Source organism: Talpa occidentalis, unplaced genomic scaffold, assembly GCF_014898055.3.
Source record: "Talpa occidentalis isolate TD23 unplaced genomic scaffold, MPIMG_talOcc4v2.1 talOcc4.9, whole genome shotgun sequence".
In the NCBI taxonomy this organism is placed as follows: Eukaryota; Metazoa; Chordata; class Mammalia; order Eulipotyphla; family Talpidae; genus Talpa; species Talpa occidentalis.
The window spans coordinates 14,514,900-14,531,288 of NW_023605305.1; the positions used below are offsets into that span (position 1 = coordinate 14,514,900).

Sequence of the window (16,389 nt, forward strand, 5' to 3'; positions counted from 1 at the left end):
GCCTTCCTCTCGCTGGCTCAGGACGTTCTGGGCGTCTCTAGGTGCCGTGCAGGTCCTGGTATAAAATGTAAATCATACACAGCCACTCCCTGCACAGAGCCCGACGCGGGGGTGGGGCAGGCCGCACACACGCTTAGAGCTCAGCACTGGAGCACCAGGTGCCAATAAGGAGGCACAAGACCCTGGGGAGGGGCGCTGGCCAGATGCTGCACGTGCCTGTTTCACCTTCTCCCCCGCGGCACCTATGGGGCAAGGCTGTAGCCAACTTAGCAGAGCACTGAGGAAGAAGGCCCTTCTGAGAACTCGGCTGCAAGGCCGAGGGAACAGCGGGGAAGCCTGGCCAGGGCAGGACGTGAGTGTAGAGGTGACGGTGCCCAGCTGCAGGCCTGCGTGCCAGGGCCCCTCTGTGGGCTCTGAGCTGTAGGAGAACACTCCATGGAGCCTGACCCAGTCTGCCCTCCAGCCTCCCCCCTCCACCGTGAGCGGGCACATCCCCTCCCCTCCCACCCCTGCACCAGCCGTGGACATGCCAGAGACGTGCTAGGTCCGGCACACCCCTGCCCTCCCTTTGCGCTCAACCAAGCTGTGCCCTCCACCCAGGAGGAGGGGGGCCGAGCACGCGGGGTCTTTCCTCCCTCTTCACACAGCCAGGTCCGGCCCCCGCTGACCCCCTGACTCTGCCCACACTCTGTCTGGTCTGTTCCAAGAGCCGGTTCTCTCCCCAAACCTTTGCTGGGCCAGGATTTGTTTAGGGAGGGGCCTGGGGGAAGCTGGGGGTGCTAGCTTACCACATGGTCTTCTCTCAGGCCCCTTTCCTGGTCCCCATCTGTCTCTCCCCCCTGATTCTTGGTTCCCCTCTGTCCCCCTTTCTTCCTCTGTCCATCTTTGCTTTCATCCCTGGTTGTGTGAAGCGTCACAACGTGAGGACTCAGCCAGCTCGACGGCCCTGCACGAGCTGTTTGCTCACTCAGTTTTCCCATCTGGGAAGTGGGATTGACATGTTCACCTTCCGGGGTACTTGGGGAGATTGTTATAAATAACAGAGGCAGGCTCTCAGCCCACAGTGGCGCTTGACAACTGGTAACGATTGACAGATTCTCGCTCCCTTTCCTCAGCCATTTCCCTCTCCCCTTCTCTCTTTCTGGCCCCCCTTTCTGCAGAAGGGCAGCCCCAACCCTGCCTCCTCCTCTGACCTCCCTCTCCCTGTCTCTGTTCCTAAATGAATCATAACAGGGAGCTGAAGTTTGCTCTTTGTTACATCTATTAAGTGCCTTTGTGTTCCTTGTTAATTTTTAAAGCACGTGAGGAAGTATTTGCCGTGTCTGGCTTCTGTGCGCCCCTCTAGCTGCCCACCCCTTGCTCCCGGGACTGCCCTGGGCAGAGACCCCTCCTCATCCAGCCCCAGCCTGAGGCCCTGCCCCGTGGGGCCACACTGTGTGTGTGTGGCCCGAGAAGGGGCCTTCAAATGCAATTTTTCCCTCCCCCTGCTTCTTTGAACTCCATTTATCCCAGTTTGCTAAATTTATACTCCGTTTTCCAGGCGATTCTGGGCTCTGACGACTGAATTAAGCCTCTCCTTCCTCCTTTCTGTGGCCTTTTATGAACCTGCCCAGCATTAATTACCATGTTTGTCACTGGGTAATAAAAATCTCTGAACCCCCTGCCACCAGATTATCTTTTTAAAGAAATGCAACTCATTTACTGTTAATAACCAGCAGCCCTGCCGTCCTCAGCCTGCGGAAGCTGAGGGATTTATGGTGCCAGGGTGGCCGGGCACCCTGGCACAGGGCATTCAAGCTCAAGACTGCCCTGGTCCTCCCTGTGAGGGTGTGGAGGCTGCTGATGAAACTCCCGCTCCCCGCCTGCCCGCCCACCAGAGGCTCCTGGGCCAGCGGCCAGCAAGCTGTCAGACCCCAGCAGGCCCATCACAGGGAGACAACCACCCTGTCCTCTTTCTCCTCACAGACCACGTCTCTATTGGAGGACTCGGGGACAGTTTTTATGAATATTTGATCAAATCCTGGCTGATGTCGGCCAAGACAGATATGGAGGCTAAAGATATGTACTACGAAGCCTTGGAGGTAAGTCGGCGCCGGCTTAACTTCTTCGTGGGCAGTTGGTCTTCCCCATGGGCTCCTGACAGGTCCCAAGTGCTGCTGTCCCCACGGAGAGCCGGCTGGCAGTCCCTTCCCTTCCCTGGCCATCGCTGCACACGCCCTGACTGGTGACTTCTCCAACAGCTTGAATTTAGGGCTGAGTTAGCATCCAGGTTTTACAGCATAACCAAGGTAAAGGAGGTGAAGGCACTGACTCGAGGCCTCACGGGAAGCTGCAGCCAGTCTGTTTGGAACCAGTGGCTGTGCTGCAGTTGGTGTGTCTGAGCCCAGAATGTACCCAGGCAGGGGCCTGGCGAGGCAGCCAAAGCAAGACCATCAGCACACCCACGCTGGGAGGGGCCTCCCTCAGTGGAGCATCCAGTTCTGCTTCTTCTCTTTTGGAAACCAAGGCTCGGAGAGGGGAAGGCACTTACTCAGTGCCACACAGCACAAAACTGGCAGAGCTGGAGCTGCAGTCAACCCAGCATTACCTCGTCAGAGCAGGGAATAGCGAGGAATGGTAGACTGAGATGAGTCCCTCCAAAGAGGGGAGACTTTAGGACAGAAGGGGCATTCAGGTAACCCGAGCTATTGGGAAGGGAGTTATGGAATCCCAGGGTTCACCCATAGAACCCAACAAATCAATGGCTCCAGGCAGGCTCTGGGTTTCAGTGTCCCCCAAAAGTAACCTGAGCAGGTTGGATCTACTCTGATGCCACCTTGGTCTAAGCTAACACCTGTGTACCCTAAAAGACATCTTGCGGGTCCCCGACCCAACCCTATGAGTCAGTTTTCCACATAGCAGCCAGAAGAGCTGGAAAGGCATGCCCGTCCCCTCACCTGCTCCCCTGAGCACTTGGAATAAGCCAGAACTTTAGGTTGCAGACCTGGCTACCTCACCAGGCCCCTGCCCAGGTGTTCTCTGGGCTTGGACACATCAACTGAAGCACAGACATGGGTTCTGAGCAGATGGACTGCAGCTTCCCATGAGACCTCGAACCAGTGCCTTCGCCTGCTTGAGGTCTTGCCCTCTAGGTCCCACATGATCCAGGCCTGCCAGTTGCCCAGGTCTCTCCCTTTGCTCTCTCAGTTCTGGGCCAGACTCCCTCGGACCCACAGACTCATTCTGACCGCAGGGTTTTTTACGTGTTCTTCCCTCTCCGTAGAATACCTTTCAAATGTCTGTGCCCCACTTATTAGTCAACTCAAATGTCACTGAAATTAGCCTTTCCCAGCCTCTCTGTCACATACCCCAAACTTATTCTCTTCTTCACCTTCAGCAGCATCTAAAATTATCATGTGCACATGTTTGTTTACTTGTTCAGTCTCTGTCCTCCCCAAATAGAATGTGAGCAATGTAGGAGCAAGGATCTTGTCTACTCATTAACCCTGTGTGCCTTGATTCTAAAACAGCTCCTGGATTATAGGAGGCATCTAGTGATCACATTGAAAATAAATGCATGAATGCTGGAAGGGAGAAGGAGGGAGGAAGGTAGAAAAAAGGGAGAAAGTAGGAAAAAAGGAAGGCATGGCTGGGTACAAGCTGATAGTGAGGTGGGTGGGTGGATGGACAGGAGGATGCATAGATGGGTGGGTGGGTGGGTAGATGAATGTGTGAGCAGCTATGCATGAATGGGTGTGGGCAGTGGGATGGGTGGATGGATGGATGATGGAGGGATGGATGATGAATGGATGATGGAGGGATGAATGGATGATGGAGGGATAATGGAGGGATGAATGGATGATGGATAGATGATTGATGGATGAATGGATGATGGAGGGATGGAGGGATGGATGGATGATGGAGGGATGGATGATGGATGGATGGATGGATGGATGGATGATGGATGGATGGATGATGGAGGGATGGATGATGGAGGGATGGATGATGGATGGATGATGGAGGGATAATGGAGGGATGAATGGATGATGGATGGATGATTGATGGATGGATGGATGATGGAGGGATGGATGATGGAGGGATGAATGGATGATGGATGGATGATTGATGGATGGATGGATGATGGAGGGAGGGATGGATGGATGATAGAGGGATGGATGATGGATAGAAGATTGATGGATGGATGATGGATGAATGGATGACAGATGGAATGATGGATGGATGGATGATGGATGGATGAATGGATGACAGATGGAATGATGGATGGATGGATGCATGGAGGATGGATGCAATGATGGGTGGATGGATGCATGGAAGAATGATGTCTATGAGCACATGACTCTGGCCAGGAATGGCAGTGTTTAAGGGAAGCACAATGAATCAGGCCTCCAGAAACATAGATGTTTTAAGCTGTGGCCCAAGTATGTTTTCCCTGCCCAGTTCTCTGGCACCAAGATCTGTCATGAAGCAGAAACAGCTCTGAGGACTCCAGTCCCTGTTCAGTCTGGCTCCGCCACCCCAAGCCTTGGCTAAGCTTCGCTGCAGCCAGCCAGTGTCTCTGGCAGAGGCTGGCATTCAGCCAGTGGCCGGGGAGGGCTGCCCAGGAGGCCCTTTCCTCCTTTCTGCCTCCTTGCAGAGTAAACACAAAGTTAACAGCAGCCTGGTTCCCTGCCCTCAGGGCACACTGTAGTTGAGGCTTCAAGGGAAGAAATGGCCATGAATTATTTAAGAAACTGGGAGCTTATGGAAAGCACTTGATTGAACAGGAGAGAACTCAACTCGGCTCCCAGCATTTGATCTCCCCTCTGAAGAGCCTGGAGTGTCTCTGACCCTGGGTAAAGGCTTGGCCTCTGGCAAGTTTGGGGCTTTGAAGAATGTTCTGGTAGTTCTCAGCATTGCAGGCATATAAAAAATCACCTAGGGAGCTGTAAATCCTGAAGCCTGGGCTGCACCCCAAAAAGGCTACATCTGAATCTCTGGGGTGGGGACACAGCAGTAGCCTTGACAGCTGCCTGGGGGTTCAGTGTGCAGGTTAGTCCACTGTTGGGGGAGCAGGGGTGACAGACTAGCGGACACAGAGTCCCAAGCAGTAAGAATGGGGGACTACCTGTCACTGTGTCCTGCAGCAGGCCTGTGTCCTGCAGCAGGCCCCCCTCTCACAGATGATGAAAGTGAGGCTCAGTAAGACCCAAGGACACAGTCACGAGTGTCGCGGGGGGCCAGGGTGCTGACTCAGGTCGAGTGATTCCAGATCCAGCTGCTGCTTCTACTTATAGCACCAGTCGCAGGAGGATCAAAGTCCCCTGAAGAGTGTGCAGATGGTCTCCAGGGCACAAGGGGGACAGCACTGGGCCATGCGGAGCCAAAGTCTTTGAAGAGCCTCCCAGACATCCCAGAATGAATCCCAGTTTACAGATACGGAAAGGGAGTCTTCCAAAAAGTTGGAATCATATGCCGAGGCCCCCCACCCCTCAAATTGCACGACTGGGATTCACACCCAGGCCTCTGACTCCCCGCTCAGCTCTGTTTATCTCTGGCTATGATTTAAGCCCTTAAATCAGTCGGCAGCCAGTGCTGACTTGTATTTTGCTCAGGGTTTTAGAAAGCCTTGGTTTTTGGTCTTTGCATCTGCTTGTCTCAATTGTTTCTGCAAAGAGAGACTGGTCTGTAATTCCCTGTTTTGCACAATTATTTAGCTTGAGGTTAAGCCCAAATGGGAATAACCTAAGGCACATGGTCTTGAAGGTGCAGATTTCAAGCTACAGCATGAGACTGCGCAGGACCTCCCCAGCCATGCCTGTGCTCTCTGCCAAGTGTTGACAGTGGGTAATGAACCGGGGTTGTTCCTGGGACTAGCCAACCACCCCTCCCTGCACCTGCACACATAGTCATGCAGAAGAGCCGCCGTGGACCCAGCTCTGCCCAGGAGCCGGGCCCAGCTTACAACAGCCCCAGCCCCATGGCCGGCCGGCGGCTCTCCAGGCCTCCTCGAGGCTCCTCCCATGTGGCACAGGTGCCCTGGCAGGCCTGGCACCAGAGCTCCCCTATCTGCTGCTCAGTGAGGGTCCCGCAGCCAGCCCACAGCCCAGGCTTGGCAGGAGAGCAAACAGGAAAAAAGCCGTCAAGGAGTACACGTTGTTTTAGCTTCTTCCGTGTGCCCAGCCGGGAATCGGCGCTGACTTCCGCTGTCACATGGCCCTGGGCGCTGGGAGAGAGACAGGCATGACAGGAACTAGCTCCCACAGGCATTCGTGAGGAGGGAGCAGCACTGGAGAAAGACAGCAGGATGGTGAGTTTAGGTTGGGGTGTCCTCTCCGAGGAGGGGGCCTCCTCCAGGAGCCTGGCTGAGCACAGGGCAAATCTGGGGCAGGCGGAGCCCTGGGGGTGGAGAAAGCGCAGCTGTAACAGACAGGTGGCGACCTTCTCGACCTCATTTTGCAAAGCAGGTTCCCTCCCCAGCCTCTTCCTGTCCATGCCCTCAATGTGTTTCATTCAAAATGCTGATCAGACTGTATGTCCTGTGCATTTGGCTTTGCTGGGAAGTCTGCCCCCTAAGGGGAGCTCCTGGAGGCAGCGTCCAGGCGTGTTCTCAGGGGCTGTGTCCCCTGACCTAGAGGTGCTCACAGAGTATTCGACATGGGGAGGAGAGAGTTGTGTGACGGGCCTGCGTGAGGAGGAGGAGCAGGGACAGACCAGAGAGGAATCATCTGCAGCATTAACTGTGGACCGTCCCTGGCCTGGGAAGTGCGGGTGCTGAGCTCTGCAGGGCAGCTCGTGTCTTGCCCACACGCTTTGAGTGGTTTGTGCTCTACCGCATTGAAGCGGGGAGAAACCGAGGCATGGAGAGAACATGGACAAACTGCCCATTGTCACACCGCTTGGAGCTGGTCTGGGTGGAGCTGGAACCCAGCGAGTCTGTGCCGGGAGCCATGTCCATGGCATCAGCTTGAATCGCAGGTCCAGGTCAGGGAGTCCAGAGGCCCTGCTGGGCTTGCACCAGAGGGTGCCCTGAAGCCACAGAAGGTATTAAGCAGACAGGAGACTCGGTGTGGTCTGTTACGTACAGAATGCAGAGGGCCCTGAACAGACTGGAGGGCAGGAGTAAAGCACAGGTCTGGCCAGGGCCCCAGGGACCCCAACCCCAGGGCTGGACCTCCCGAGCATCCCAACTCTCTCCACAGCATCCTGAGGGAGCAGGGGGTCTCAGAGCCCCTTGCCACCGAAAGGAGCAGCCAGTGGGTAATGGCGAGGGCCGTGTTTGGGTGCCTGGGGGTCCTTGTCCCAGTCCAGGTGTGGCTGGGTGACCTGGGACCAGCTACTCACCCCTTGTCTGTGGAGGGCACAGCAGCCCACGTGCCTGGCTTGTGGGCGCTGAGTGAGAAAGCTGGGACTGGGGTCTTAGGGAGCAGCTCTCCATCTGCGCCTCCTTTCTGAGGATGAGATAAAATAGATGGACCTTCTTCCCCTGAGAATGCACAGACACAGAAGATCACATGCAGCGTTAGGGGTGCTCTGAACCCCCAGAATCCCATTCACAGGCCACCTGGGCTATAGGTTAAGATTTCTAACCGGGCCTCCCCTGGTGGCGCAGGCAGTTGAGCGCAGTGCTGTGAAGCTGTCTGCAGCCTCTGTGGCGCCAATTTGATTCGGGCCGCCCGACGAGGGTCCCACACGGCCCAGCAGACCTCTCCTGTCTCGCCCGCTGCTCCCTCAGCAGTGTACTTCGTCAGTCTGCCTGTTCTGCTCCCCGCTCTGTCTCTGGTGAATCCTCTCACCCTGCCTCCCGCACTCTGGCCTGTACCCCAGCTCTTCTGTGCATAAATAAATAAATCTTTAAAAAAAGTTATAAAAAAAGATTTCTAACCGATGATATAATGGAAGATACTTTTTTAAGATTAAAAAAAATTCTTTTGGATATAGATATAAAACGCTCTATGAAAACGTACCCTGGGGGCTTGCCCTGCCTGTGTCTAGGTGCCCAGGGTACACCAGGCCTGGCTGAGCAAGCAGCAGACCTCCCCTCCCCCGCCAGCCGCAGCAGGGCCTGCCCCAGTGAGGTCACTGGGCCTCCTGTGCCTGGGAGGGACTCGCTGAGCTGCGTTGGCTGCTGTCTCCAGGACATTCATTTCCCTTCCTCTCCCCACCCCATTCTCTACCCTCCCTGCCTCTTCTCCCTGCCCATTTCTCCCCTTACTCCCAGGCAATAGAGACCCACTTGCTGAATGTCTCTCCGGGGGGGCTGACCTACATCGCTGAGTGGCGAGGGGGGATTCTGGACCACAAGATGGGGCACTTGGCCTGTTTCTCGGGGGGCATGATCTCCCTCGGCGCTGACGACGCCAAGGAAGAAAAGAGGGCCCACTACCGAGAGCTGGCAGCCCAGATCACCAAGACATGCCACGAATCCTACACCCGCTCAGGTAACCCCCAAGGGAAGGGGCAGCAGGAGAGACTGGGACTAGACTCCAGGGAGCTGGAAAGGCCAGCAGCGCGGCAGTGACTGGAGGAAACGCGTGGTCTTAGGGAGTCTCACCTTAAAGGGATGTGGAATTTAAAGGTGGGTCGTATCTTCTATGCACTGAGATTGCACCTTGAATTCAAGGGAAATCAGTCCTGACATAATGAGCACTTTGCATGTGCCAGGCCCTCAACACATCATCACGGAACCTTCCACCACAGATGAGGAAACTGAGGCTCAGCGGAGACTTGAGCAAGGTCCCACATGAGGGGCACAGAGCAGAGGGTTCTCCAGCCCCTGAGCAGAGACCCTGACTTCCCGAGCCCTACGGACCCTTACTCCCGGGGCACCTACCCTGAATGTACCTCTGCCTCTCCTCCGTCCAGGGTGTCTCACCAGCTCCTGGAACTATCCTGTTTATCACACTCCTTGATCCAAGACCCCCAGAAAGCTTGCAAGCTTCTGATCACCCATGCCAGCACTGGTCACAAACCGCCCCCTGCTGGAGTCGGAGGTCCCTGAAAGAACTCCAGCCCCCTCCCCGTCACACCCCGGGAGAGTGAGCCGGCCCAGAGTGGGAAAGTGACTTAGCCGAAGTTACTGCCCTCCGAGTAGCTCAGCCAGCGCTGGAAGCCAGGCCTCTGATGCCACCTCTCCAAACAGCATCTTCTGGAAAAATCACCAGCCCCCCTGTAGCCCTAGGGGTGCCTGCTCCTCTGAGTTGTGGGCTCGGTCTTGGTTGGAGGCGAGAACTCAAGATCTACAGCAGAAATCCTGGCTCAAGTACCACTCTGCCTCACCAGTAGGGCGGCCTCTGTTTTCTCATGCATTTCTTGGGTGGGGGTGGGGCCCCACAGAAAGCACTTTGCCAGCCGTCTTCCACCTTCCGCCAACAGCAGGCGAGGTGCCCGTCCGCATCCGTGGGGACCGCGCCTGTGGCCGCCCCGTTGAATGCAGGCCTCCTGGAGCTGTTTTCAGGAAGCCAGTGATTTGCAACGGTCCTAAAACTGGTCTTCAATTCCCCTGAAAGCTCTCTCTGCCAGCGCCATAAACAAACAGGAAATCTCAGGAATAATAAAAAGCTCGCTATTTGTCTGGGACAATCAGCCCAGACCATAAAAGACAGTCCGCTTAATAGAGCATATTGTCCCAGGCAGCCAGCCGGGCTGTGGGGCCGCCGCGCTCGCGCTGCCCTCACCCTGGTAGCAGCTTGGCAGAGGAGGGCTCTCTGATGGTGGGAGTGCCTGCACCCTTTGAGAAGGTGGGAGAGGCCAGGGTTTAGCCGATTCCTCTTCCATGAAGCCCTCCTTGAAAGGATAGGCTGTCTCCCAAAACTCCAGCTCCTGTCTCTCAAGGAAAGGCAACACAGGGCCTCCTGGGAGCCTGAGCCCTATTCGGGGAGCCAGGGGGGTGCATATCAAGACCAGAGCTGGCCCCTCAACTGGCCCAGACAGAACATGTAGGCATGCAAGTGAGGAAGATCTGCCCTAAATTTTGCACCCAGAGAGTAAGATGAGGGTCACATCCCTGCTCAGCCACAACTTGCTGTGCTGCCTTGGGCAAATTATTGAGCCTCTCCGAGTCTCAGTTTCCACATGTGTGAGAGAAGGAGAATCGCATCTATCTTAGCCAAAAATTATTTTTTATGGATTGGAACAATGTATATAAAGCAGCCAGCACAGCCCTTGAAAACACAGCGGTGGCTCCAGAGGGGTGACAGCGTGGCGGCTAGGAAGATGGGCATGGGGACAGACCCGTGTCAACGACGAGACCCACCTGCCAACGGGCACCTTCCCCGAGTCTTGCCTTCATGTCCACCTCAGCAGCCTCCTGACCCGTGGGCTCAGGAGGGCCGGTCCCAGGAGGTGCGAAAAGCCCTAAGAAAGAAGGTCCCGCGGAAAAGCAGCATCCCTTGGCCCAGGGTTGGACCCACCAGTCCCTTTATTAGCCCTTTATTCCCCAAGGGCATTTAAACCCGAAGCCCTCTCTCGGGGAGCTCTGGTAATGTCTTGCAGAGCTTTCTCAAAACACAGTCAGGACACCACCCAAGCCTCTGTCCCCCAGACGCTGACCCGCTAGAGCGTTCATATGGATTCTCAGATGCTGAAGCTGAAAAATTCTTGAGGACTCAAGGGTCTGGCTGAGGCTGGCCACAGGGCCTCCTGATCTCTCCTGGGGCACTGGGTCCTGATAAGCAGGGGGAGGGTCTCTGACCCCAGCACTCTGGTTGTTCCTTCCCACAGATACCAAACTGGGGCCTGAGGCCTTCTGGTTTAACTCCGGCAGAGAGGCAGTGGCCACTCAGCTGAGCGAGAGCTACTACATCCTGCGCCCCGAGGTGGTGGAGAGCTACATGTACCTGTGGCGGCAGACCCACGACCCCATCTACAGGGAGTGGGGCTGGGAAGTGGTGATGGTGAGCGCCCCCAGGGAGGCCGCTGGGTAGAGGGATGGCTGTGTAGTGGGTGCCCTTGAGGACCCACAGGGTTCAGAGCCCCCTGGCTCATGTACCAGGAAAAAGATCAGGCCAGATCGACATCTGGCTGATGTTCAGGATGCAGAGGATCGAGGTTGTGTTTACAGAGTTCCCAACTGAGCAGAAACAGCCCAGGACTTGTGAGGAGGGTTCTGAGCACACATAGCCTTTGGGGCCTAGCCCTGATGTCAGCACACTTAGAGGGCCAAAGAAAGGGTGGCAGCCAGGCGGGGTCCAGAGCACCAGTAGCCACTGCTTTCTGACCCCAAACCCCAGATTTCCTCCTAAAACAGACCGGCTGCTAGGCCAGCAACTCATCTCCCTCCTCATCCCAGCCCACACTGTCTCTGGGCTCTGCACCCCCAACGCCCCACCTCCCCCAGCTCTCTTATTCCCAGCCACCAAGTGGAAAATGGTCCTCTTTGGGGTTAATATCAAAAGCAGGTGTGGGGATTCCCGAAAGTTCCTCACACTCCTTGATGGAGGTTGAGTCTTCTCCCCCCACACCTTGGTTCCACTGCTCCCAGGCACAGACTGCCCTGGGATGGCCACACACCCATGCTCAGTGGGGCACAGAGGCTGCTCAGGTTCACTGGCCAGAGTCCCCTACTTCCCTGAAGTCCCTGGTTCTCGATCTTTGATGGCCAAGTGTTTTGTGCTTCTGGGCCCTGCCCATCTTGAGTAAGTAACAGCTGCATTTATATACAAAAGTCAGGCAGCCCATGGCCCACCACCTCTGGCCCAGGGACCACGGGGAGTCCCTGGGGTGTGAGGTCCCGTCCCCAGTGCCCCCTCCATCCGCCACCCTGGTGAGTCTGTCAGGCCAGTCTAGTTCCCCAAAGCCAAAGAGAAGCTCACACCCCATGAAGGACCTGCTGGGACTGTTCTCGGCCATGGGCCTGTGGAGTCTGGCCCTGGGGCCTGGCAGCTGAACCCCGAAGCACAATTTGGCCTCCTGCTTCCGTGCATTCCAGGGGTCCTCAGCTGAGTGGTTGGGGCCTACCTGTTAGAGAGCCCCTACCCACAGGACAGGCAGGGTCTTGGAGGGCCTCACACCTCCCCAGGCTGAGGCCGCCTGCCTCTGCTTCAGGCCTTGGAGAAATACTGTCGCACAGAAGCCGGTTTCTCTGGGATCCAGGACGTGTACAGCAGCATCCCCAGCCACGACAACAAGCAGCAGACCTTCTTTCTAGCGGAGACTCTAAAGTGAGCAGGGGCTGGGCGGGGGTGCTTTCCAGAGGGCACTCCGGCGTGTCGTGGGGGTGGGGTGGGGTGGGGGTGGGGTGGGCAGGAGCCACAGTCCAGCCTTCACCTGGAGTCAGGTTCTGTCCTCAGGGAAGGGTGCAGGCTCGGTGTCCAGCAGGTTACACCCAGGGGTGAGCCGTGGGGGGGCGAGGGTTTCCACTGAGAGTGAGGCTGTGCCATCTGTGAGCCCTGTTCTTTAACCCGTCTCCTGGGGTTATTCAGTTCTCGAGGTGATGAATGACTACTATTATTATTAATTACTCTCTGAAGAATGGTAATGATTCATCCCTGCTGTTGACTTGCCCTCTGCAGCTTTGCTGCTGTGGTTTCTTCTAGGGTGGAGTGGGACACCCCGCTTCCTCGCTGTCCCCCAAAGCAATCCCCTTGTGCTTTAACCCTTTAGGATGGGCTGGAAGGGTCTGTTCCTTTCAGTAAAAACAAACATACAAGCCTGGTGGGAAGTGAGTTCTGGAGCCTCGAGTCTGTCCTTTTAACGCCCTCACAGCTGCCTGAGAGTAGCGCCTCCCAGGGGACGCATGAGGACCAGCCCGAGAGTTTGGACCCGTGCAGCCCTGAGGCCGCCCAAAAGAAGGGAGACTCTGGGCCATCCGGGGCCCCACAGTGCTCGCTCCAGGGCCAGGCGGGGATGCACCTGAGTGAAACGGGTGGGGTGTGAGGGCTGGAGCTAGGGTGAACCAGGTCTGTGTGCGGGCGCTCAGTGCTCTCAGCACCCACACACCCCCAGGCCCCGCGCCCTCAGCCACAGGCCCATCCCGCAGGTCCTGAGGCTCATTCCCAGCGGGGCCCTGGTTCCCAGGCACTGACAGGGTGTGTCTTCCTTCCCCCCTGCCTGGGGCGCAGGTATCTCTATCTTCTGTTCTCTGAAGATGACGTGCTCTCCCTGGAGGACTGGGTCTTCAACACCGAGGCCCACCCGCTCCCGGTGAACCACACGGACAGCTCCGGCACAGCGGGGGGCCGCCTCTGACCTCCTGCCCCGCGGGGTGCCTTGCCTTTTGGGGACCTGGTACTGTTCTCAGAGGCACTGGGAACGCGGGCCCCATCCCAGGCAGCCCGTGGGCAGATGTGCCCGACTAGCAACTTCTTTTCCTCTGTGAGGAGACAGGACTGGAGACGCGGCGATGTCACCCAGGCCCAGACATTCCTTTCTATGGAGAATTTCTATGAAACTCGCTCACTTGCCATTCCAGGGCCGAAGCACCGAAGGTTTGCCTATGACCCCGTGTATTTGGTTCACTTTCTTTCAGATGTTTTTTTCTTGATTTTTTGGTTTTGCTTGATTTTTGCCTTTTCTCTGCAGTTGTAGTTTATCGCAAATTATGAATATAGTTTTCAAAATCATGTGCTTTCAGAAGTGGTATCTTCCAGATAAACCACACACACATACAAATCCGGACCCTGTTTTCTATATTTTAAATGCATTTCGCCACCCTTTACTACATGTTCAACTCTGTGTCATTTACCTTATAATTTGAGGAGGGGTTTCCCTTTGATTTACGCTCAAGTGTTAAGAACTAGTGCTATTTTCATTATTGTAATGGAAAAATCTATAAACTTACAATAAAAGAGTTTATTGAATAAGAAGTATGATTGGAGCCACTGCACATCAGCAACTCCTGGGGAAAAACAGTGCCATGTGATCATCAGAAAGAATAATCCAGCCAGCTGTTGATTTAAGGTATGACTCAGTAAATGACTCCAACTTCTATTATGTTCCCTCAAATTGGTTCTAATGTATTCAGGAAGGGTGAGGCCAACCTTTCAATGGAGTTGGATATTTGCACTTAGGTTGCGACTTGGGAAAGTCTCAGAGAGGAACAGCAACTTGCCTGAGGTCACACAGCCAGTGAAGGCAGTGAAGGTCACACAGCCAGAGGTGAGCTCAGCTCCTGCAGGTTGCTCATCCAGCAGACGCCTGGGCCCGGACCAGGTACCAGGGACACAGCAATGAGCCAATGAGGGTCCCAAGCCCTGCCCTCAGGGAACAGGCAGTCAAGTGGGGAGAGACAGGCCTGAGAATTAACGGTCAGGTAAGTAAAGTGACTGCAAGTGGCAGGAAATGCTGCGGATTTGACTGCAGGGCTGAGGTGCAGATGGCCAGGACCTGTCTTCAGGGGTCAAGAAGAGCCTCTTTGAGCGGAGGACCTTCAAGCCAAGACCTAGAAGATAAGGAGCAGTGGGAAGAGAACCCACAAATCCACCTGCCCCCATGACCATCACTGCTTCCCTGCAAGAAGGTGAGGTACTAAGTCTGGTCTGCAGAGCGAGGAGCTCAGGAGCCTCTCGCCTCCCCCCATCCCTCAGCCCTGCAGCTTGTGCACACAGCTGACTTCATGGGTAGCTTTGAGTCATCCCCATCCCCCATGCTAGGTGGCGCTGTTAGGAAACCCAAGGCCCCCTGGAGTATTGGTGACCCCGGAAACCCCCACTGTGGGAATCTGGCGGGTTCACCATGGTTCTGAGCCACCCTTCCATCAGTGGGGGGAGGAACCTCTACCCGCCCTCGAGGTTGCTGGGAGAATAGGAGGGATGCCGCTGGTGCCCTGGGGCCTTGGGAGGTGCTTCTTTCCTATTCTGGAGAGTTAGAGCTTCCAGCAGCATCTTAAACACAAGTCATAGCATAAGTGAGCTGGCGCCTAGCAGAGGCCCCGGCCTTTGGGGAGTAAGTCACTGCCTGAACCCAGCAAGTCACTGCTCCAGACGGGCATTAAGAAAGGGTCAGTCCGGGTCCTCCCCTGGAGGCACAGGCAGTTGAGCGCTGCGCTGTGAAGCTGTCCACAGCCTCTGCAGCACAGGTTCGATTCCCGGCCGGCTGGGGAGATGCCCACGTGGCGCAGAAGACCTCTCCTGTCTCACCCGCTGCTCCCCTCAGCAGTGTTTTCGGTCAGTCTGCCTGTTCTCTCCCCCGCTCTGTCTCTGGTGAATCTTCTCACCCTCCTGCACATCTGGCCTGTACCCCAGCTCTTATATAAATAAATAAATCTTTAAAAAAAAAAAAAGAAGAAGAAAGGAAAGAAGAAAGAAAGGAAGGAAGGACAGAGGGAGGGAGGGAGGGAGGGAGGGAGGGAGGGAAGCAAGCAAGCAAGCATCACTCCGGTGACCTGCCTTAGAAAAAGATATCAAGACCTGCAACGGCTTCGTAGCCAAGGAGCTCACCCTGCTTAGCCTCACCCGCAAGAGAACGCTGCAGCCCCTGCTCCACTGGACCATGTGCAAAGCAAAGGCCCAGATCACAAACACCGATATGTCGGAGGAGACGCGACAGGACTCAGCGGCATGTGCTCCGTGGTTGCTGGAGAAATATCATGGACAGAGACCCCAGCAGCCCAGTGAGGAGAGTGACGAGAAGTTCAGTCCTACCTGGCACCACGTCGCGGGGAAGAACCTGGGCCAGGGGGTCATTCCTCTGTTCAAACTTGGTTAAAAGCAGGGTCTGGGCCACACCCAGGGACCCCTCCAGGAACAAGGACCGCAGCCTAAATTCCAAGCACCGGAGACTGGAATCTCCCTCCTGCCTCAGGTAACACCTCGATCTTCCAGGGCATTCTCTATTGTGGTTATAAAACAAATAGCAAAACAGCTTACATTTGTATTTAACTACGCCATACCTCCCTACCCCATGTTTTTTCTCCTCAAGATCCATTCCTCTAAAAAAAATAATAAACCTGTTGGAGAAGTGAAAACATTTCTTAAAATCAAGAGAAAAACTCATTACACAACATTGTAGAAAGGTCAGGAAATAAAGATAAGCAGAAAGAAAAATCACTCACCAGCCTACCCACTAGAATGACAACTGTTATGTTTTCTTCTAGATCTTTTTCCATGAATATACAGAGTATATTGTGCAGATACAGCATCCTACTAGGCCTGCTGTTTTATTATTCTATTAAAATGCATTTGCACTTGACTGCACTGTGAGCGCTCCACATAGCATACCCGCACCTAGCTCATCACTGTTCCTGGCTGCATAATAATCCACCATGCCTGGGATCCTGCTTTCTGGACTCTCACCCCTATTGCTGGGTGTTTGGGTTTGAGTAATAGAAGCCAAATCTGTTCAACTTAAGCAAAGGAGCGGCTGTATTGAAATGCTGGGGGTGGCTGATGAAACCTCAAGAAGACCTACGGAGAGGATTTGGCCCAGGATCCAGGCTGCCAGGACAAAGTGGGGTGGGGAGTCTCTAGGGATGGC

General features: G+C 55.3%; 1 protein-coding gene across 1 annotated transcript in view; it reads left to right on the forward strand.

Annotated features, from left to right (window-relative positions):
• The window catches only part of MAN1C1 (mannosidase alpha class 1C member 1), a 120,913-nt gene extending 105,981 nt beyond the window's left edge, over positions 1 to 14,932 (forward strand). Inside the window, 5 exon segments of the mRNA XM_037500405.2 lie at positions 1,966 to 2,081; positions 8,198 to 8,417; positions 10,699 to 10,871; positions 12,022 to 12,137; positions 13,038 to 14,932. Coding sequence (XP_037356302.1) covers positions 1,966 to 2,081; positions 8,198 to 8,417; positions 10,699 to 10,871; positions 12,022 to 12,137; positions 13,038 to 13,164 — 752 coding nt within the window. The 3' untranslated portion in view covers positions 13,165 to 14,932.
• The last annotated feature ends 1,457 nt before the right edge of the window (positions 14,933 to 16,389 follow it).